A 22,188-nucleotide genomic window follows, 5' to 3' on the forward strand; every position below is an offset into this window, starting at 1 on the left:
TGATGTATGTGGGGGAGGGAATATGAATCCGGAGTAGCGATGGTATTCAAAGCTCGGTAATCACCACAAGGCCGCTAGTCGCCACTGTTCTGTTTTGGAGCCAGATGGAGAGAAGACCAACTGCTGGAGGAAGGACGAAAAACGCCGAGCTGAAGCACGTGTTCGAACTCAAGGCGGGACACTCCCAACATTTGTCCAGCGAGCCTCCGTTGAACGGCAGCGACTGGTGGGGGGATGTTATGCGTCACCTTGCGTTTCACGGGCAGTGCATCGCTTCGGGGATTTGTGAGTTGCGGGTACTCAGCGAGTATATTGCCGCAAGTTGAGACCGGCCGAAAGTACGGATGCCAGGTGAGGTGAACTTGGGCCAAGTACATCGAGGGATGTGACCGATCGCGAACACTCGCACCTAGGTTGGAATGGCCGAGGAAGTTCGCTGTCGTCGGCGATCGCAAACGCCCATATCTGTGCAAGCGTCGGAGTCTGATGTCTAGCGTTATTGACCGGAGCCCATACGTCGCGATGGCAGCTGTGTTCTTCACCGCGTGGACTGGGCGTTGCGATCGCGTTTGGCGATCTGCGCCCGTGGCGGGAACGATCGACAGCTTGGTGTCGACGAGGAGGCGGGTGCCGGTGATGCGGTCGACCAGAAAGAATAGGCGGCTTGCGCGATGTCGCATGCGAATGGCCGGTGCGTTTCCCGTCCACGAACAGGGCTGAGCGCAGCGACTTGCTTGTTCGCGAAAGTGACGGTGGTGCCAGCACAACTGGCGGCGCGGCGAGTCTTTCGGTGCGACTGCGAACGGTTGCGCCGAAGTTGCTCGCCAACGTTGCCACCCGTCGTCAGCTTCTCCAATGCACTGGTAAGGGCGGTCGACTGCTTCCTCCAGAAGCGAGAGTCGGTCTACTGGCTCTGAGACTCTCGCAGCGGCGATAGCTAGGTAGCTGTGGCGCAGACGAGCAGTCGCACGTGCGGTCAGCGAGTGCAGCTAGCCGATCGAGACTCGTCGGAACCCCCCAGCACCATGCGTGCGAACTGTGGGAGGCGTTGCAAGAACAGCTCGCGCGAAGCTGGCTCTCGTTTGCGGAGTGCTGACGCAACCGGTGCAGGAGTTGTGACGGTCGGTGGTCGCCGAGTTCCTCGGAGAAGAGCTGTTGAAGCATACTCTGTTGCGATGGCTCGAGGCGCTCCAGGACCGCGCGTTTCAGGTCGTCGTATGCGGTGGCCGAATTTAAGGCGCGAGCAAGTCGTCTATGGGATCGGGGATGTCGGAGGGTAGTGCGGCAAGGACGTTGAAGAAAAGGGACCTCTACTTGTGCAAACCAAACTCGGGGATTCTTGAGCCAAAAGCTGGGAAGCTGAAGCTTTGCAGCGACAAGAGACATAATCGTGGCGTAATCTCTGTCAGCAGGAGTAGGAGCAGCGTTGTCCATTGCTAGTGTTCGTAAAAAATAAAAAATAAACGTAAATATACCTGGTCACCATTTGTTGGGAGCTCGGTTTATTGGAGGCAAGTAAATACACGTCTTGACAAGTTGAGAATGGAGAGTTGACTGGCTTTATTCAAAAGTGAGAGCAGGTTTGCCGAGTGGCACTGGTGGCGCCCCAGTCGGGCAGCCGCTCTCCCTCCCGGCGGGGAAGTGGCGGATTCCCTTCGCCTGACGCCTCTGTTGAATACATGCAGTGCCGAATTTTTTAAATATGCAGGTGCCACGCAGCTGGACCGAACCAAGATAATGTTGTTTGCCGTCGCTTGGAGCAAGTCAAACATTTCATTTTGCATTTACACTAATTACAGAATTAGTTATTAATTAATCAACATCCACCGACACGCCTCGCTCTGACTTCTTTGTGAGAGCCCCCCCCCCCCCCCCCCCCCGCCAAAAGAAGAAATTGTAGCGCTTAGGGAGAGAAAAAGTGATGAGAAGGTTTGCAGTATCACGCAAACAAATAAGGAAGAAATAACGTAACGACAACAGTTGCAAAGTTCAAATACAGATTTTCATTAAGAAAAAAAAAACAAAAAGAAAATACGATCGTAGTTCGCGTCCATTTACTTCTCTTGCACTGATATTCGCTTTCGCGGGTTTTCGTTTGTGCTCCTGCAGATCGCGAGCATGCATGCGCCACGGTGATTAACGCCTGCCCGGTATAGCCGAGTTCACGGCCGCCTGCACACGTGAGATTCCGGGCCTACAAGGCCAGAACCGTTTACAAATCGTTCTATACTCGTATTCTTATGTCGTATTCTATAAATCGAGTATATATTGCAAAGAAATCAAAGAACTTCAGTTTGTCCTAGTTGGTGTTTACTGCATATCACATTGACCGCAAATAAAGACGGGGACAGCGGGAGAGAACACATAAACAACACGGGTGGTGTGTACCGCCCGTGTTGTTTATGTTTACTCTCCCGCTGTCCCCGTCTTTATTTGCGGTCAATATGATATGAAATCAAACAAGTTTTTAGCCAAGAAAGGCCCTCTGGGCTGTACTTGTCGGCGATAAGGTAGCCTCGCCGCTTACGGTATTATCTGACTGAGCTATGTCAAATGCTCGGTTGCCATAGTCGGAAGTGCGAATCCTTCAATAAGTTTTTCTTTCTTTTTTTATTTTGACGATGGTGAGCTTGAAATTAGCCTCCTCCAGTGCACAACATCTGTAGGCTTGGAGTGACGCCTGACACCGGCAAAAGATGCCGAGAGCGAGTGGGGCTATACTAATCCAGGTACAACCAAATTAGGAAGGAAGGCCCACTAAGCTTCAACAAAGACACCCCTCCCCAGAACAGGAATTGGCCTCCCTGGTGCAGTATTCCGCCACCACCCCCCTAATGATTCCTACAATTAACCCATGGCACTCAGGCCTCAGCAGCTGCGGGGCACCTGACTAAGGCGGTGGTCAGACCTGCAACGCAGCAGAGGGTGGTGAGAATCTCTGTGTCCGGAGGACAGGCGGCCCATGGAAACTGTCGACCTTTAATTGCCGTACTCTGTGGAGTGAGGCTAGCTTAGCAGGACTCTTTGAGGAACTACCAGACATTGTTTGGGATATCGTCGGCCTTAGTGAGATTAAAAGAACTGGTGAGGCTTATACATTGCTGAATAACGGACATGTCCTCTGCTTATCTGAGTTCTCCCAGATAAGAACCAATGCAGGGTAGGATTCGACATTCATAAGGACATAGCGGGCAACATTGACAAATTCTACAGCGTTAATGAGAGGGTAGCTGTAGTCGTAATCAAACTTAATAAAAGGTAAAGATTAAAGGTAGTACAAGCATACGTAGTATAAGCAGTATTCATTTTCCCCCAGGACTTGTGAGAAGTGCAACCATCTCCCTACCACTACTGCAGAAATGAGACCATCAACGTTTCAAGAATGCTTTAACTAACAGTAACTAATTAGTTATTTACCTCATGTTATTTTTCGTTGTTTCTTCTTGTTTGCTTGTGCTTACCTGTATCATGTCATTTTACATTGTTTTGCAGTTTGGTGATTTGTATTGATTTGATTTGTTAATTGTATTTATATTATTGTATTAATATTTGTATTTTAGTACTTGTAGTATTGTATTTGTATTGGTACATTGTATAACTCCATGTATAAGTGTATTTTTCACAGAAATGTTTTTTTTTGCCACTCCCCTCTGTAGTGCTCCGGCCCAGAGGGTACAATAAATAAATGAATAAATAAATAAATAAATAAATAAATGAATAAATAAATAAATAAATAAATAAATAAATAAATAAATAAATACGCTCCGACATCCGCTCACGATGATGATGAAGTAGATCAGTTTTATGAAGATGTTGAATTAGCGATGAGAAAAGTACAAACTCACTATACTGTAGTAATGGGCGACTTCAATGCAAAAGTGGGGAAAAAGCAGACTGGTGAGCAAGCAATTGGCAACTACGACGTCGAGTCTAGGAACGCTAGAGGAAAGATGCTGGTAGAATTCGCAGAAAGGAATAGGCTTCGAATAATGAACATTTTTTTCAGAAAGCGTAGCAACAGAAAGTGGACCTGTAAAAGCCCTAATGGTGAAACAAGAAATAACATTCGTACTTTCTGCTGATCCCAGCATAGTGCAGGATGTAGAAGTGTTAGGTAGGGTAAAGGTGCAGTAATCATAGGTTAGTGAGGCCTATGATTTACCTCAATTTGAATAGAGAAAGAGTAAAATTGGTCAAGAAGAAACAGGCAAACCTAGACAAGTAAGAGTAAAAGCAGACAAATTCAGGCTGGTACTTGCAAACAAATGTGCAGCCTTAGAACAAAGAGATGAAGACGGCATAGAGATCATGAATGAAACCGTAACTAGGCTGGCTTCAGAGGCAGCAATTGAAGTGGGAGGCAAGGTACCTAGGCAACCACTAGGCTAGCTCTCCCGAGTAACAAAGGACCTAATAAAGAAACGACAAAAGAATGAAAGTGTCCAACTCAAGAGATAAGATAGAATTCGCGGAACTGTCAAAACTGATAAACAAAGCGAAAATAAGTGATATTCGAAACTATAACGTGAGAAAGACTGAAGAAGCCGTAAAAACATGGACACAGCCTGAAATCAGCGCGAAGGAAACTTGGCATAGGAGAAACCAAGATGGATGCACTGAAAGATAACCAGGGTAATATCATCAACAATCTTGAAGATATAGTAAAAGCAGCAGAAGAATTCTATACTGACCTGTACAGTACCCAGAGGAGTCGGGGTACCTCCATTAGAAACAGTAATGAACAGGTTGCAGAGACTCCTCTTATAACTAGCGATAACGTCAAAAGGGCCTTGCAAGACATGAAATGAGGAAGAGCGGCAGGGGAAGATGGAATAACAGTCGATTTGATCGAAGATGGAGGAGACATAATGCTTTAGGCAAACTGGCGGCTCTTTATACAAAGTGTCTATCGACTGCGAAGGTCCCAGAAAACTGGAAGAATGCAAACATTATACTAATCCACAAGAAGGGAGACATTAAAGAACTGAAAAATTATAGGCCCATTAGCTTACTCCCAGTATTATATAAAAATATTTACCAAAATAATCTCCAGTAGAGTAAGGGCAACACTGGACTCTAGTAAGCCAAGGGAACAGGCTGGCTTCAGGAAGGGATACACTACAACGGATCACATCCATGTCATCAATCAGGTTATCGAGAAATCCGCTGAGCACAATAAGCGCCTCTATTTGGGTATAATAGATTACGAGAAGGCATTTGATTCAGTAGAGATACCAGCAGTCATAGAGGCATTACGTAATCAAGGAGTAGAGACCGCTTACTTTCGTGAAGATCGCGACATTCACATTATATGGGCACCCGCACACTCCTCCCTTCCCGGGAACGAAATAGCGCACAACCTGGCTCGAGAACTGACAGGCCGAGCAGGTGACACGCAACAAATACTGGGAACGGAGAGAGACCGGATGACCAGCTTTAACGAGATCACCAAACACTATAAATTGGGAAGGGCCCATTTCCCCCCGGCACACTCCTCGTTAAATAGACGGCAAGCGACGGCATGGCGCCTCTTACAAACAGATACCTATCCGAACCCGGTGGCCTACCACCGCTACTACCCGGACCTTTACACGGATAGATGTAGATTCTGTGAAGAAAGGGCGGACCTACAACACATGGTATGGGCTTGTCCTCGTACACCCATACAGAATAAAATAATTAAAACCAGAGAGCAGTGGGAGACCGCGTTGCTCAGCTGTGCACCGGAAGACCAACGCAAGGCAATCCAGCAGGCCGAAGATGCCGCCAGGGCCCAAGGGCTCGAGGCCGTCATTTAGGTAGAGGCCTAGGTCTCTAATCTGCTGTGCACAAATAAAGTTTATTCCTCCTCCTCCTCCTCCGCTTACGTAAGTACATTAGAAAATATGTACAGAGGTTCCACAGCTACCTTAATTCTACACAAGAAAAGCAGGACGATTCCTATAAAGAAAGGGGTGAGACAGGGAGACACAATCTCTCCAATGCTATTCACTGCGTGCTTGGAAGAAGTATTCAAGCTATTAAACTGGGAAGGCATAGGAGTGAGGATCGACGGCGAATATCTCGGCAACCTTCGGTTTGCCGATGACATTGTTCTGTTCAGCAAGAATAGGTCACCTGAAGGTCACCTAGGTCGTTTACCTAGTTGACCACTTGCAGAAGTACGACTGCGCATGCGCCAAAACCGGCCGCGGGGCGGCGCTTCGTGAGCGCCGTCTCCGTGGTTGGAAAGCAAACTGCGCTGCTCGGGCGTGACATGCCGGCCAACTGAGTCGCTTTCGGCTGCACGAGCTATTAGTATGAAAATGGAAATAGTAATTTCTTCAGATTTCCGCCCGCGAAGGTTAAAGTGGAGAAGTTTGTGGACGGCAGCGGTGAAGCGGTCGAACCCGGACGGCACGCCGTGGCAGCTAACAGTGCATTCTAGGATCTGTGGCTTATGCAGGCGACTTCTATTCCCTTGTCATCTCCTGCCAGTTCTCCAACGCTGAACAGAAGGCCAGCGACGTGCTGGCAGGGCTCGCTGAGGCTGTAAAATATAAAGAATGCAGTTTTCCTTCGCGCTCGTCACTGAGTGACCCTGAGTATATGCGAGTACGATTAAGCGATTTGTGAAGAACGGCGCTAACAGAGGCGGCCAGTCTATGTACGTCATGTCATTTGTGAGTCTGCGCTCATCTTCTTTTTTTCCGTACATGTCAGTTGTGTTGCGCTCTCTTCCAACATGACTTCGAACCAATTCGTCAAACTATCTGCCTTGATGAGTATTCGCGAGTGAGCGGGAGCGTACTGGCCTGCGGACGCACACGCTGCCCATATTTAAGCTAGTATAACATATAATAAAATAGGTTGGCGTGAGCTTTGAGGCCTTAGCGCTCGCAAAAACAGACTGAATAACCTACCGCGTACACATAGCGCATGCGAAATTCGGGATATGGCTTCGTAAACCACAAGCATGCAACACAGCAGTTTGGTGAAACAGCACGAGATGAATATCAAATTTGCAAGCTAGAACGTGTACTTCTGTTGTTCCATGCAACAACTAAGAGTTCGGGGAATGCGACAGGCATAAAGCACTCATCCGGCCACGCATTCACAGTGCTCTCCGGCAATGTCGCCAATGGCTTTTGTGAATTCCATGCTGTAACTACGTAGATGCCCGACTTCATGGATGGCGTGTACGTAGCTCCTGTGAGGCCAAGTGGAAGGTGCACGGTGTTTACGTTCAGTTTTATGTGCTTAACTTAACCCTATTTTTTTAAAGCCCATCGGCGGTGTGCCTGACAAACGGACGAAATGTTGGCATGAAGATAACCCCACGCATTGTCGCTCATTATCCAGCGCTCTGAGAAGTCAGCTGTCCGTCCCATTTGCAAAAACAGCAAGAGAATGAAGTCCTCTTCAATCATATTTAAGGCAGGTCATATATGACAACTACCAAAGAATGTCGACGCTTTCACAAAACGTAAAAGAAGCTCTGCAAACACAACGTCGCCACTCGATGCCGCCGTACCAAAGCAAGGCTGGAGCCGGGATGTTTTCCAACCAAGCGGCGAGGCGCAAGCTTCCCGTTTTTCGCGCTAGGTGGCGCTCCGACTTCTGCAAGTGGTCAATTAATCACAGGGAACTATGATCACGAGAAGGAAATTTATAGAAGAATAAAAATGGGTTGGATTGCATATGGCAGACATTGTCAGCTCCTGAAAGGAAGCTTACCATTGTCATTGAAAAGGAAGGTGTGCAATCAGTGCATTTTACCAGTGCTGACATATGGGGCAGAGACTTGGCGACTGACAAAGAAACTTGAGAAGAAGTTAAGGACTGCGCAAAGAGTGATGGAACGAAGATTTCTTGGCATAACGTTAAGATACAGGAAGAGAGCGGTGTGGTTCAGAGAGCAAATGGGTGTAGCCGATATTCTAATGGCATTAAGAGAAAAAATGGAGCTGGAGAGACCATGTAATACGCAGGTTAGATAACTGTTGGACCATTAGAGTTACAGAATGGGTACCAAGAGAAGGGAAACGCAGTCGAGGACGTCAGAAGACAAGGTGGAGCAATGAGATTAGGACATTCGCAGGCGCTAGTTGGAATCGGTTGGCGCAGGGCAGCGGTAATTGGAGATCACAGGGAGAGTCCTTCGTCCTGCAGTAGACAGAAAACAGGCTGATGATGATGATGAATCAACATAATGAAATATTATATGCTGAGCAAAAGTGTGAATGAGAAAATTGTAGAGCATCCTGAAATGTTCGCGTTCCAGCTTTCAGTTGCTGAATACGTACTACATAAAAGCTTTTTCCGAGCCGTAAAGGAAGCTCGAGAAACAGTACTTACAAGGTGTTCCAGCTAATTTGAGCCAAGTGTTAAAAAATGAAACATTTGCGGTACGTGTATCAAATTGCCGCAGTATTGTTCTTAGCCATATGGATCACATCATATCTTTTTCAATCCGCCAAGCTGGGTAATTAACAAATTTTGCTTAATTAACTTCCTAAATATTGACTCTAGCATAAGATCTTCAATACAAAAGTTGTAGCGCTTGTTATAAGACATCGGATTACTTGATCTATGCTATAACTTCCCTGTTTATTTCTTTCCAGCCTTTCTGTAAAGCGTGTGAAATTAAAAAAAAGAAAAGAAATACCACGTGACTACCAGCTAATGCGCCGCGCTTTTAGTGTCCTCATATGTAAGTTGAACGAATTAGCAAAGGCTGCTCCGCTCACAGAGATCGGTTGAACAGGCTGTCGGTGATGCCCTTTCTGCTTTTCTCGCAGGCGCCAGTTCAATAAATTGACTGATTATCAGCGAAGATTGCATAATGAGACAGGCTGCACTGGTGGGCCTCCCCTACGATCGCACAGCGGCGTTTACCCTCAAGAAATACGAAAGGCTGTAGAAGGACAGGCAGAAAACAGGAGTGATGAAACACGTTCGCTAAGCTGCTGATATCGTTTGTCACCGCCGCGCCACATTTCTTGCAGAGCTGCCTGCTGGTAGAAGTTGTGCTCTTTCCGCCGGGAGACGACGTCGGTTTCTTCTTCTTCCTCTTTTTTTTTCAAGGAATCGGCGACGCAGGAGATGAAATACCTCGAAAGGCAGTGTATTGAATGTATTGAAGGCAACCGAGATACTTCGAGAAAAGAATGACTTCAACTGAAGCCGGGGAAATGCCCGGATGTTGCTGAACGAAACATGTTCCGCGTGGTTACCGCATGTCCTTCTTTTTAAACATTATAGCAGTTTCTTTTTAAATCAGCCATGCTTCTTTATTGTTGGCTGCGCTGTTGGTGGAAGGATCAAGAGATTTAAGATACTTTCAAGGCCCGAAGGGATTACAGAAAGGAGTGGGCGAACGTAACAAAACATTTGTGCAATATACAAAGACATATTCAACGTGGCGTTTCATGAATGCTGGTTTTGAAGGTGTCGGTATCCAGGATGGCTGCAATGGTGGCGGGAAGGTGGTTCCGATCTTTGCTTGTGCTAGGGATGAATGCATTACTACAAAGTTTAGTACGTGAAGATGGCACACCAACTTTGAAACTGTGGTCAGAGCGAGATGATATGTATGACGGTTGGGTGATAAGCTGTTCTTTCAACAAACGGTTAAGGTGGTAGATTTTATGGAATAGCGAAAGGCGGAAGCATCTACGACGGAAAGAAAGTTCTGGCAAGTGTTGTCTTCATTGAGGTAACGCTAGCATGTCGGGAGTAGTTTGATAAGATGAAACGTGCTGCACGATTTTGAATGGCTTCTATGCTGTTTATGAGTGTAATGTTAGCCGGGTCCCAAATGGCGCATGCGTATTCTAGTTTGGAGCGAACTAATGTTTTGTAGAGAGTTAGTTTCAGTGACGATGGTGCGGATGAGAAGTTGCGGCGCCCAAGATGCGATTGGCATTGCTACATATAATGTCGACATGCATGTGCGAGGAAAGGTTGCGGGTGATGTTTAGTCCAAGGTATTTGTACGACGAGAAAACTGAGAGAGGGCTATTATTTAGAAAATATGTATGCAGATTAGTAGTATTGGTACGCTGTGATACCCGCATGCATTTACATTTGCTTAAGTTAAGCTTCATAGACCACTTGTTACACCATAACAGAACGTTATTAATGTCGTCTTGAAGTTTACGAGAATCATCGAGGTCAGTAATTTTATGATATATAACGCAGTCATCAGCAAAAAGCCTAATAGTTGAAAATTTGACACAGGAAGCAAGATCATTAATATAGATTAGAAAAAGTAGAGGGCCGAGAACCGACCCTTGCGACTCTCCTGACGTTACCGACGACGAATCGTTCGCGATTACGTATTGTGTTCTATTAGCAAGAGAGTTTTTAATCCAGTCAAGTACTAGCGGGTCAATGTTAAGAAGACTAAGTTTATAGATTAGTAGGTTACGCGATACGGTATCGATGGCTGTAGCAAAATCTGTAAAGATGCAGTCGGTGTCAAATCCTAAGTCGGTGTTAGAAAAGAGGTCGTTAGTAAAGCAAGCTAGTTGCGTTTCGCAGGAGAAGGATTTCCTAAAGCCATGCTGACTGCTATTAAAAAAAGAGTTCGTCTCAAGAAAATCAACTATGTGGGAATATATTATGTGCTCCAGGATCTTACAGGGAACGCTGGTTACGGTAGTTACGGTAGTTTTCGGGACAATGTGTGTTACCTGATTTGTGAACAGGAACCACCTTCCCCACCTTCCAGTCGCTTGGTAGTGATGAGCAGTGTAATGATTGTGGGAATATTCTAGAAAGAATAATTGATGAATACAATTCAGTACACTCGAGTATTTTTTAATTGAACCCGCCGACGAAGATATTTTCAAATTACCGATTAGTTTTCTAATGCCCACCCATGCGGTCTATAAGAATTGAATCCATTGGGGTATCATAAACTTTCGTTGAAGGGGGCAAAAGCATAGTTGCAGTGTCATGAAAGCAGAAAGCGAAGACATTATTAAAAATTGTGCAACACTGATCATACTGAACAGGGGTGTTAGACTGGGACAATTGTATTGTGGCCGGTGTATTACCACGAACACCATTCCAGAATTTACGTGGGTTGACATGTAAGTATGATGGTAATGTAATGTTGAAAAAGGTTTGCTTAGCTTGGCAAACGGCGCTACAATATTCATCGTTGATGCGGTGATATAGGGACCAACGAATCGGGTTGTTAGAGTATTTTGCAGAACGAAATAACCGTTTTTTCTTGTTTCGAAGACGGCGCAAGGCGGCCGTAAACCAAGGCGACTGGGGATTACAGTGTACTTTTCGTTGGGGAACATATTTTCGAATTAGGAATAACAGCTTGCACTTATAAAGGGACCAGTTTTCAAGTGTTCGCTGGTCGAAATCTGGCATCACTGCATCCATAAAATGCTCCATTTCTTGCGTAATTGCGGGTATATCAGCTTTGGAATAATCGCAAATTGTCTTAACCTTCTTTGTGTAAGAAAAGCGTGTTTTTAAATCAAACTGCAGCAATGAATGATCACTTATCCCAGTAAGGTAAGTTAAGGAGGAAACTAGGTCGGGGGCAGTAGACAGCACTAGGTCAAGTGTGTTAGAAGATGTTGGAGTGACTCGGGTTGGTTTGTGGACCAGCTGTGTTAAGTTGAAGTCAAAGCACAAATTTAAGAATTCAATGGACTCGGCTGAAGTACGTTTAAAATTAACAGTCAGTTTCCCATATTATATCTGGAAAATTAAAGTCCCCCCCAAAAATTGGAGGACGCTTAAGCTTCGCCTTCAAGAGTGGAACGCGACAGCGTTCCCATCGACCCGCCAAGGGGTGTAAGACAATGCGCTACGGCGCAGGGATCACTTACGAGGCGCCCCGCATCGGACTTTGCGCCCACCTATCACACGGAGAGCGTCGAGCAACGCAGCGTTCGGCGCGGCAACGAAACGTGCGCCTGAGCAAACGGAACGAACCAAAGAACTCGGTGTCTCGGAGGGGGAAACGATCTACGCCAGCCAAATGTCGTGATCGGCACGGGCAGAGAGATAGATAGATAGTAATCTAAAGAAAGGAACGGCGCTTGATTCTGCAACCCGCGTGGGAGCACGGCGAAGCGTCGTCAGGGGAGAGGGAACCGGACCGCGCACAGCCACCTGTCGGGGCAGCGCCGTACATTGAGAGGAGGGGGTCTTCTGTGTTTGCCCCAAGATGGCTCTGCGTGTGCGGTAAGCGCAGAAGAAATGTAGCGAAAACGTACTTCGCTATCGTGTAAATGCGACTTCTGTAAGTTACAGGCTCATAATTACCGATATACACCGCAGTATAACTTTCTACGGCACGTTTTTAAGGCAACACCGCGTTCACTAGACGCGCGTTTGTAGCGCTTTCAAGCATCGAACTCGTGGCTGAGTGGTAAAAAAAAAGAAAAAAAACTCGTGGCTGAGTGGTAGCGTCTCCGTCTCACACTCCGGAGACCCTGGTTCGATTCCCACCAAGCCCATCTTGGAAGTTGCTTTTTATTTATGAAGTGCCTGCCGTGATATATCGCTCATGGTCAACGCCGCGGACGCCGACGCCGACGACACCGGCTTTTCTGCGACACGAGCTCCTTAACGCTATCGCGTTAATAAATAACGGAGAGTTGTGAAACGTAATAATCGATTTGTTAAGGACATCATGGAAATCTGCACAAAATGTAGAGGACAAATTTGGTGGCCTATAACATGCATAGAATATAAAGGGATGGTCTGAAATGCTCACGCGCACACAGACTAATTCTAGGGGTAATGTAATGTCAATAACAGATGAATTTAGGTTGTCTTTGATGGCAATCAAAACGCCCCCTCTTCACCGGATATTGTGGTCGCACCTGTAGATGTTATAAGCACTTTCGCAGTCGAATATTTCACTGTTCTTTACTTTCGCGGAAAGCTAAGTTTCAGTAAAGACAATGAAGTCAGCGGAGCGAGAATCGATAGTTGAAGATAAAGCTGTTCGCTTGTTGGAAACGCTACGTACATTAGTGAAAAGAACAGACACGCTATTGTGACAAGGTCGACTCGAAGATAGCTATGAAGAATGAGAGGAAGGATGGTTAAGACCTGTGGCATCGTTATTTACTTCAGCGGCTAAATCAGAAGAATGAAGTTCGCAGATAGTATCGGTGACAGAAGAATACACATAGGTTTTTTTGTTCATGACTAATTTATTTGTCCGCAAAGAAAATGATTGCCCGCTGGCTTTTCCGAATTCAATTAGTTTCTTTCGAGATTGGCGTGTAGCCCTGCAGAAATCTTCTCCCACCGATACTTTTGTGGCCTTTAGTAGGCCTTGCAGTGACAGAATCTTTTCTCTTGTTTTTAACGATGAAAAGTTGATAATAATGGGGCGAGTCTTGCCGACCACAAAAGAGCCAAGACGATGTGCCCTAGCAATCGCTTCATCAGATATTTCTAATTTTAGATGGTTTTTAATAAGATCGCGCTCGAGGATTTCAGTTTGTGCCCATGTTTCCGAAGCGTTATCAACAACCCCATAAAACAAAAGGTTGTCCCTCCGTGATCGATTCTCCAAGTCGTCAAGCCTTGATTTTAATTCAGAGTTTTCGGTACTAATGGCACTAGTAACTATTTTGGATATGTCCGTGGGAGGCGTGAAAGATTGAAGTGTTTCCACAGATGGTTAGCAATCTGGTTGACAGGTCCGACACTTTGTGCGTGAGGGCTTCTTGGGTTGCTTTAAGTTCCGAAAAGGAACGCATTACGTCTTCATGACGCGACTCAGCTAAATCAGATAAAGCAGCAGTGGCAGCAAGGACTGGGCTAGTTACATCATCAGGCCCAGGATTCATCTCTACATCCCCGCAGAGAAGGAGCAGTTGAGAAACGTGCGCATAACCACAAAAAATGGTATATAACACACTCGGGCACGGCAGGAGCAGCAAAAAGACGTTATTTGAACGCTTGCAATGTAGTGACGGACTGCCACTAACCTGCACATAGAAGAGGGAGACATTAAGCGGCGAGCGCATTTTGGCTGCTCCTCCGTGCCCACTGAAGGCGACTAGGCCGTGCCAGTCCTTTAAGTAGCGGCACCGTTGTGACGTTGCGTGTGACGTGTTGAAGAGGGAGGCGTGGCCGGTCTCGTGACGGTGACGACAGCAGAACCCACATTGCTCGTCTGATGTCGAAGATGGAAGCACTCGTGCTGACGATATCTGGTAATCAGCAGCTTGTGGTACCGAGCCTAGCGATCCGCCAAAGAAAATCTGCACATAGAAGGAGAGAGATAGAGATTCTTGGTTTGGGAAGGAAAAAATGGGGTAAAGTGCAGCGCAGTAACTGTCTCTCACATGAAGACACCTCAACCGCGCTGCACAAGAGGAATAGGGAATTGAAAGAAGGGTGAAAAAATTGGAGGACGCTAAAGCTTCGCCTTCAAGAGTGGAACGCGACAGCGTTCCCATCGACCCGCCAAGGGGTGTAAGACAATGCGCTACGGCGCAGGGATCACTTACGAGGCGCCCCGCATCGGACTTTGCGCCCACCTATCACACGGAGAGCGTCGAGCAACGCAGCGTTCGGCGCGGCAACGAAACGTGCGCCTGAGCAAACGGAACGAACCAAAGAACTCGGTGTCTCGGAGGGGGAAACGATCTACGCCAGCCAAACGTCGTGATCGGCACGGGCAGAGAGATAGATAGATAGTAATCTAAAGAAAGGAACGGCGCTTGATTCTGCAACCCGCGTGGGAGCACGGCGAAGCGTCGTCAGGGGAGAGGGAACCGGACCGCGCACAGCCCCAATGCGCGTATGGCGCGCCACCTGTCGGGGCAGCGCCTTACATTGAGAGGAGGGGGTCTTCTGTGTTTGCCCCAAGATGGCTCTGCGTGTGCGGTAAGCGCAGAAGAAATGTAGCGAAAACGTACTTCGCTATCGTGTAAATGCGACTTCTGTAAGTTACAGGCTCATAATTACCGATATACACCGCAGTATAACTTTCTACGGCACGTTTTTAAGGCAACACCGCGTTCACTAGACGCGCGTTTGTAGCGCTTTCAAGCATCGAACTCGTGGCTGAGTGGTAGCGTCTCCGTCTCACACTCCGGAGACCCTGGTTCGATTCCCACCCAGCCCATCTTGGAAGTTTCTTTTTATTTATGAAGTGCCTGCCGTGATTTATCGCTCACGGTCAACGCCGGGGACGCCGACGCCGACGACACCGGCTTTTCTGCGACACGAGCTCCTTAACGCTATCGCGTTAAAAGACGCGGCGGCCAAAACGGCGTGCGCGGGCAAGTTGGTGGCCTTCGCTGTGGCGCGGCAATGCGCCTAGTCGTGATGGAGCAGTGCTTCTTGCGCGGCGAGAGCCGCGTCACACATTTGACGCATGTTGCCGTCGATGGCTGGGCACTGGACGAGCAGGGCACGGATATTGTAATAAAGATAATTTATAAATATATTGTAAAAAGAAATTTGAAGAAAAGCCTGCAATTTTTTGATTGACGTTTTGCTCTGAGCCTAATATTTCTTGAAGTTGATTGACTAATAATTAATCATGTAATTAGACAAAACACACAAAAAATATGTATGAATTGATCCAAGCAACGGCAGACAACATTACCTTGATTCTGTGCAACTACGTGGCAATCTCATATTTGTAATCTTTGGAGCTAGTTAGGTGGGACACCCAGTATGTGTTGGCGCCCGACTTGAGGATACCGTTCTTCGCGCATCATTTCCCAAACGTCAGGCTATTTTAGTGCCTGATATAACGGCTGCGAAAAGGAATTCATGTAGACAGCTGGGTACGCGTAGCTATTTATCGAAAATGGGTGGTCACGACGACTAAGATATGCAGGCTGGTGGTTCTAAGTGAATGGCCCTATAGTTACGGCTGTGCATTTAAAGGGCCCCTGAAACGGTTCGGACAAATTTTGTAGGCGCGTAGGGTACAGCTTAAGTAGAACATTCGCACCACAATTTAAGTGAAGCGTTACGTATTAATGGAGCTGCAAGCGATTAGAAGTTACCCTCCTCCCTAGCTATGCTTTTCCTCCTCAACTCGCTCGCCGAGCGAGCGGCGCTAAGCTCCGCCTTCACTGGTTCAGCGTCACGATGCGACGTCACATCGCTCACTTCCGGTTGTTTAGGAGCACGCCCCCTCCCGCGCGAGACCTCTCCGCTAGCCGCTTGGCCGTCGACCGAGGGCTATCGAAGCAGCGTGCGTTGCGAGCATTCTGTCGTAGCGCCGAACGTGTCCGGTACTCCGCTAAAAACAGGCAAGCTGGTCATTTCGGCAAATGACTGGAGGCATAAACTCAAGCTGATGAAGGAACTTTAGCGTAGACGTACGTGAGCAGCCTGATCGGTCTGCACGGTCCAGACACTTGCTGGCGCAGCGCTTAACCAGTCAAACAAAGCGCTAACATTGCTCTAACCAAGTGTAAAGCATTTTAAACATTTATATCAACGTGCTGATGATTACACTCCTGCGAAAAATACACACCAGCAGCAAAGAATACACTTCATTGCTGCTACTGTGTATGGTTGAGCTCTGTGCCACCAGGTGGCTGCACCGTGCAGACCGTTCACATTTGCCCTTCTGCTCATCTCGTGGCTCATCCCGGCACAGTCAAGCGGCCAGACCCTGTCCCCTTGCGCTTGCGTTTGCCCTAACACTGGACTCGCGGTTTGCAGGTCGCTAGGTTTGCAGTCCACAAGGCAACAAAGTCGAATCATAGTGCTCGCGAAAAGACTGAGACCGACTCTGACCGCGGAGCTCTCGTCAAAATGGAGTACGTTGTAACACAAGCAGACGACACTTGCTGTGTGCCGGAAGTGCTGAAGTGTACTAAAAAACTATTCTTGTGTATTCTCTTTAAGTTATTTTCTTTTTACAAAAACAAAGTAACTAACATTCCAACTATTACGAGCATCATTTGTTCACCATAAAGTTGGAAAAATTATCGAGCACGCGCCCTGGTCAGCCAATCAGATAGCTCGCCCATGTGACGTAATATGGGTTATTTGCATCATATGGGTAGGGGCGGCTTAAAATTCCGCCGAGCAGTGCGCTGCGATCGGCAGCGATGTGTATTTTTAAAACCTTATAATAAATTACACGCTTTACGCAGAGCACTTATATGCATCAATTAATGATCAGAAGAACCTACTCTAACGACTCGGTACGTTTGTAGAAAATCGCCAAAATCGTTTCAGGGTCCCTTTAAGCATATGATGCGCTTCTGAGTGTAGAAGTGGGTTCCCACACAATGTAGACTGAGAATTTTCTTCCGTGAAACTTCCTCGATGCACTGCGCCGGATTTATGCAAAACAAGTTTACGCGGTGTTCCTGTCCAGCACGGTTAGTTGCTGCCGCCGTGCGCGTCCGTTTGATGTGCGCTGGCCGGCCCCGTTTCGGCGAGGTCGTCGGCTCGCGCCTCTCTCTCGCGCGGCGGCCCGAGGGTGGACAACGTTGCTCCATTTCCACCAGGAGCAGCACTCACTGGTCAGGGTTGCGCTGCTATGACCGCGACACACGAATGCCCCACCTGCGCCAAGTTGCTTTTTCGTCCACTGTCATAATTTCGTTAACTTATCGTTTCTTTATTTCGTTTACTAAGCGCAAGCAATTTCCCCTATGTTGTCTTTGGTGTCACGCTCCCTCGACACACGTCCTGCCTCTTCGAGGAGCGAAGTGCAACTGACGGTGGTGCGGAGCTGGTTCCCTCTTGAAGGCTCTGCCCTTGCACACGCTCTTGAAGGCTCCATAGAGTTACTATACTGACTCTAGAGGACAAGCTACCCATAGGGCCCATGCATTAAAATCGGGAACCTCAAGAGCGCCGCCATGTTGCTACGCGCCGAGGTTGCCAGCTCCTGAGACGCTTGCTAGACTTGGTGACAGTAGTCAGTTTTAATCCGGCAACAGTAGCAGCGTAGCAGCATGGCGTCTCGCTTGAAGTGTTGTGATGTGTGCGTGCAGCCGTGTGTTTGGGCTTCATAAGTCGGTTCTTTATTCTATGTTGCGGGATGGTGTGGGTGTGGTCCATGTTGGCCGTAGAGCTGGCAGTTATGCAACCGAGGGATGATCCTGTTCAAGCTTCTGGCGGTATGCGGTTTTCAGCGGTCACGCCTGTTGCAGGAGTGTCACTCGACGACGTTACGAGCTCGAAGCTGTGGTCAGATTCCTCGTTGGCGTTCCGTAATTATCTTCGCACGGGCGCGGTATGTTGCAAAAGCCGCTTTCGCGATCTATCGTCGTGACGATAGATCGGGTTTTTTATTATTATAAGTAATGATCCAGCTGTAGGGCACATGTAACCGACAAACGGAAGTCTCAGGAGAGCACCTGAGATGGTAGTAGAGCAGGCGGCGCAGGAACTCCAAGGCACCTGAGGGACAGTGGGGGGATCAAAGCTCGAAGCAGAACGGTACGTAGGTTGGGGCCGCCGAGGCAGGTGTGTGCCAGGGAGTGTTCGCACGGACAGCTCCCCTGGCACGCGCAGCCGTGCCTCGCAAGGTCGAGATACTTTAAAGGCACCTGCGCCCATGGTCTTTCTTTTGCCTCGGCGCAGTGAGCACGATTAACGAGAATAATGTGGAGGGCATCCGGTGCAGTCGCGAATGCATCATGACAAATGTAGCTCGCGTCGCCTGGCGTCTGTAGTAATATCAGAGTTGGTTTATTTATTTATTTATTTATTATTACCCTCAGGGCTTACAAGAAGCATTATAGAGGGGAGGGGCATTAGAATATCAGTACATATAAAATATATACAAGGAGAAGTGAAGAACAGTATATGTTGTAAACAGTTATATGTTGTTGTGAACAGTTGTATGAACTGTATGCATAATACGTTTTGTTACGGTACCTCAACGGAATGGGTCTAGAGGACGGTGTTGGTACATTTTTTCGTACCGCCCTAATCCTATACCCCCACTACAAACACACACATACCCCCTTTTTTTTATGTATACATACAATTCCTTGCCATGACGGATCATAGCCTCCTTTATTTTTGAAAAATAGAGGAGGCTATGGACCGATTGACCAGTTCAAGTTGTCAACTTGTAAGTAACTGTCGTAGGAATCACTGTAATAAACATAATTCCACGATCGGATTGTTTACTTTCATTTTTTGTTGTAACACTGAGGACTACATAGAACTTTATTTTGTATATGTGAGAGAAGTATGTGGATATCACGAGCTTAAGCCAATGTGCGATACACAGACAAAGCAGCTGCTACAACATGAACTGCATTGAGGGCCACACAACACATACGTAATTAAAGGTGCAAAATATAGGGGGAAGCTTCAAAATACGCTCTGTAGCACTGCAAAGTATAACATATATTGTATGTGTACAATAAATGTTCAAAAATACGATGCATCAATGTACCATTTGCCTTCAAGTTTATTATGAAGTTCAAGTTTACTGAAGTTTATTATGAGCATATGTACAACAGGGATCAACTAACACACCCGCAGTCGAGGTGGCTGTTCGAGGTGTGCTGGCTGCCTCAGTGTAAGAAAAAGAAATTGGGTAAATATCGACACCAGTGCCACTGCTTCTTGCCTCTGACCTGCACGTGCCTCTGCGGCATCTTTGTGCACAAGTGTGCTGGCGTGGTGAGGCGTAGGAGTCATCCGAGAGAAAGAGTATTGTTTACATGGAGGAGTGGCTGTTCACATTGCCTGTCACTTTCCCTCAAAGGTTTCCTTGGCGACTAGGGTGACACACCCGCAGTCAAGGTGGCTGTTCGAGGTGTGCTGGCTGCCTAAACGAAATAAAAAGAAATTAGATGAATGTCTATACCAGTGCTATTGCTTATTGCCTCTTACCTGCATTTGCCTCCACGGCCTCTTGGTTTGCGGAGTCTGTATGAGGGAGCTGCTGTGGCTAGGCGTAGGCATTGTCTAAGCAAAAAGAAAAGGCCATTTAAATGGGGAATTATGGAAATAAATGCAGTTATGTCTGCTTCTTGCACTCTTCTTGCCTAAAAGTTTTCAAACATAGTGTCCAGAACACACCAGCACTTTGACTGCTTCTGCTTTTTACCTGCAGGTGTTGTTGCGAGATCCTTAGTATGGCTGCGTGCAGCATTGTAACACTTGGTGGAGGCATTTGAAGTGGTAGCCAAAAATATAAAGAATCATCCTTGTCTGCACGAATGCTTTCAATTTCTAAATGCAGTGGTAACTATCACTATTGGTGCAAGGCCCCCCCCACATCTATGCGGCAACTGCCATAGCTCGAAACTGATTTGTTCCTTTATGTTTCACAAGGCATCTGATATGTCCACATTAGATGTGATGTGTTTGTTTTTATTTATCCCAGTGTGGAGAGAGCATCATTAAATGGCTGAAGTACTATAGCGCCAAACAGACGACACAAGAAGAGACACGGACGAGCGCTTATGTCCGTGTCTCTTCTTCTTGTGTCGTCTGTTTGGCGCTATAGTACTTCAGTAATATGCACCAACTAGCCCAACAAAAAGTTCTGCTGAAATATCATTAAATGTTTTGTTTATTTTTGCGTGTCTTGTTTTTTGGTTTATTTCTGAATTCATCATGATGCTAAAGTGACTTATGTAATGGCAATCAGCTTTTGTTTTGCAGAAAAACAATGCATTTCCTGACCCATTGTTTGACATCCCCTCACTCGCATAATTTTGCAGAGTATTCTACCTATATTGACTTGCTTGACCTCCACTAAAGGGTCTTGCATTTTTAAATACGACTCTTTCCTTAAAATCATTAGACACTTCTCATAATTTCTGTACCTTGGGCTTCTGATACTCTGCATTCACTATTTTTGCTTGTTTCTGACTAGAAATGTCTTCTTTAATTTAGAGCTTAAATTTTACCTTTGGAACACACGGAAGGGCTTGCCATTGCATATCTGCATAAAAGGGAAACAGGTTTCATTAAACATTTGCAAAATCCCATTGAAGATTGATGAATGCAGCTTGCAGTGTGATATGACTGAATGAGCCATAAAAGTAACTCATCTCACTTGGTAAATGAAAGCACATATTAGTGTGATGCACAAGATACGTTACACTAACGTGGTGGGTTCTCTTGCTTATAAAGCAAAATAATCGGTGCGCGAGAAAAAAATTATTTTTGCATAACCCTTGTACACACTGACTTAAGGAAAATGAGCTGGAGCTGTCCACATGATGTACTTATTTTACCTGCGAGTATGGTCAACAAAAATGTGTCCCAGCTGCTTAGTGGTATTCCGGATTATGTCAGTATTGCATATGTGCCTGTTGTCGAAAATAATTGAATTTTGAAAGTGCTCGCAGGGATCTGATGTGCATATCTGCAGTTTATGGGTACATGTAAAAGACTCAGCATCAAGTGCAAGTGAACGGTCCCACAGGCCCGGAGTCGATCATGCAAGTAGATTCGCTGCACAAATTTGTGACCAGAAAAGATATGCCACATGAAATGGCATGCAAGGAAGTGTTGGAAATATTGCACAGTTAATAAAACGCCTAAGCTATTAATATGTGGCTTGATGCACTCGTTATGCAAAACGGAGGTGAGGCGTGCAGACAGGAAACAAGAGTAGAGTATTTACAAGCAAACAACACGCGCGCCGCCCACTTCTCTACTCTTGTGTCCTGTCTGCACGCCTCACCTCTATTTTGCATAATGAATCCTTACGAACTAGCTCAGCTTTCTGTCGTTCTAAGTCTCGATGCACTCTATTTCGTCCGCATTAGGCACTCGCCTCTTGATTACTTCGTGGCACAGAAATACTCGGTCATCAGGCTGTTTTTCTGCTGTGGCCTTTGTAGAAGCATGATTGTTCAAAGTGCAACAATTAAACAGATTCTTTGAGTTGCTTGTGGCTTCGCCAGTACAATTCCGGTGCGCTGGTCCGCCTGTCCAGCAATTTCCTACTGAAGGGAAACCTGCAAATAAAAACACCGCTCCGCATGCAGAAAAATGCTCTACTGTGACGCTTCTCGAACGATTGTGATGTACCACAAGAGCTGCCTATTCGCGTGATATTTTCAACAAGGAGATAAATTCGTTTACTTACATGTGAAGGTATATGCCAGACCACTTTGGGCTTCGGTGGCACATAAGGCACGAGTGTGTCATAGCGTCCGATGTCGACGCGCGATCGCATGTCAAACGAAACTACTACGCATCCAAAAAACAGATTCGAAACCGAAATTCGCGTCATCCTTT

General features: G+C 46.6%; 2 protein-coding genes and 1 long non-coding RNA gene across 4 annotated transcripts in view; 1 reads left to right on the plus strand and 2 right to left on the minus strand.

Moving 5' to 3' along the window:
* LOC139055847 (sedoheptulokinase-like) overlaps nt 1–22,188 on the plus strand; it is a 290,860-nt gene that overhangs the window by 34,052 nt on the left and 234,620 nt on the right. The gene's annotated exons all lie outside the window — the stretch shown is intronic.
* LOC139055848 (uncharacterized) overlaps nt 13,256–22,188 on the minus strand; it is a 43,636-nt gene continuing 34,703 nt past the window's right edge. Inside the window, exon 3 of the mRNA XM_070533406.1 lies at nt 13,256–14,240. Within this exon, the coding sequence (XP_070389507.1) occupies nt 13,593–14,240 (648 nt within the window). The 3' untranslated portion in view covers nt 13,256–13,592. The remainder of the gene's footprint in view (nt 14,241–22,188) is intronic.
* LOC139055850 (uncharacterized) lies at nt 19,376–20,308 on the minus strand. The gene is made up of 2 exons (XR_011511938.1): nt 19,822–20,308; nt 19,376–19,757 (listed from the first exon to the last, which is right to left on the minus strand). It is a non-coding gene; the product is annotated as an uncharacterized lncRNA (long non-coding RNA).

The sequence above is a fragment of the Dermacentor albipictus genome, chromosome 2 (assembly GCF_038994185.2).
Source record: "Dermacentor albipictus isolate Rhodes 1998 colony chromosome 2, USDA_Dalb.pri_finalv2, whole genome shotgun sequence".
NCBI lineage: Eukaryota > Metazoa > Arthropoda > Arachnida > Ixodida > Ixodidae > Dermacentor > Dermacentor albipictus.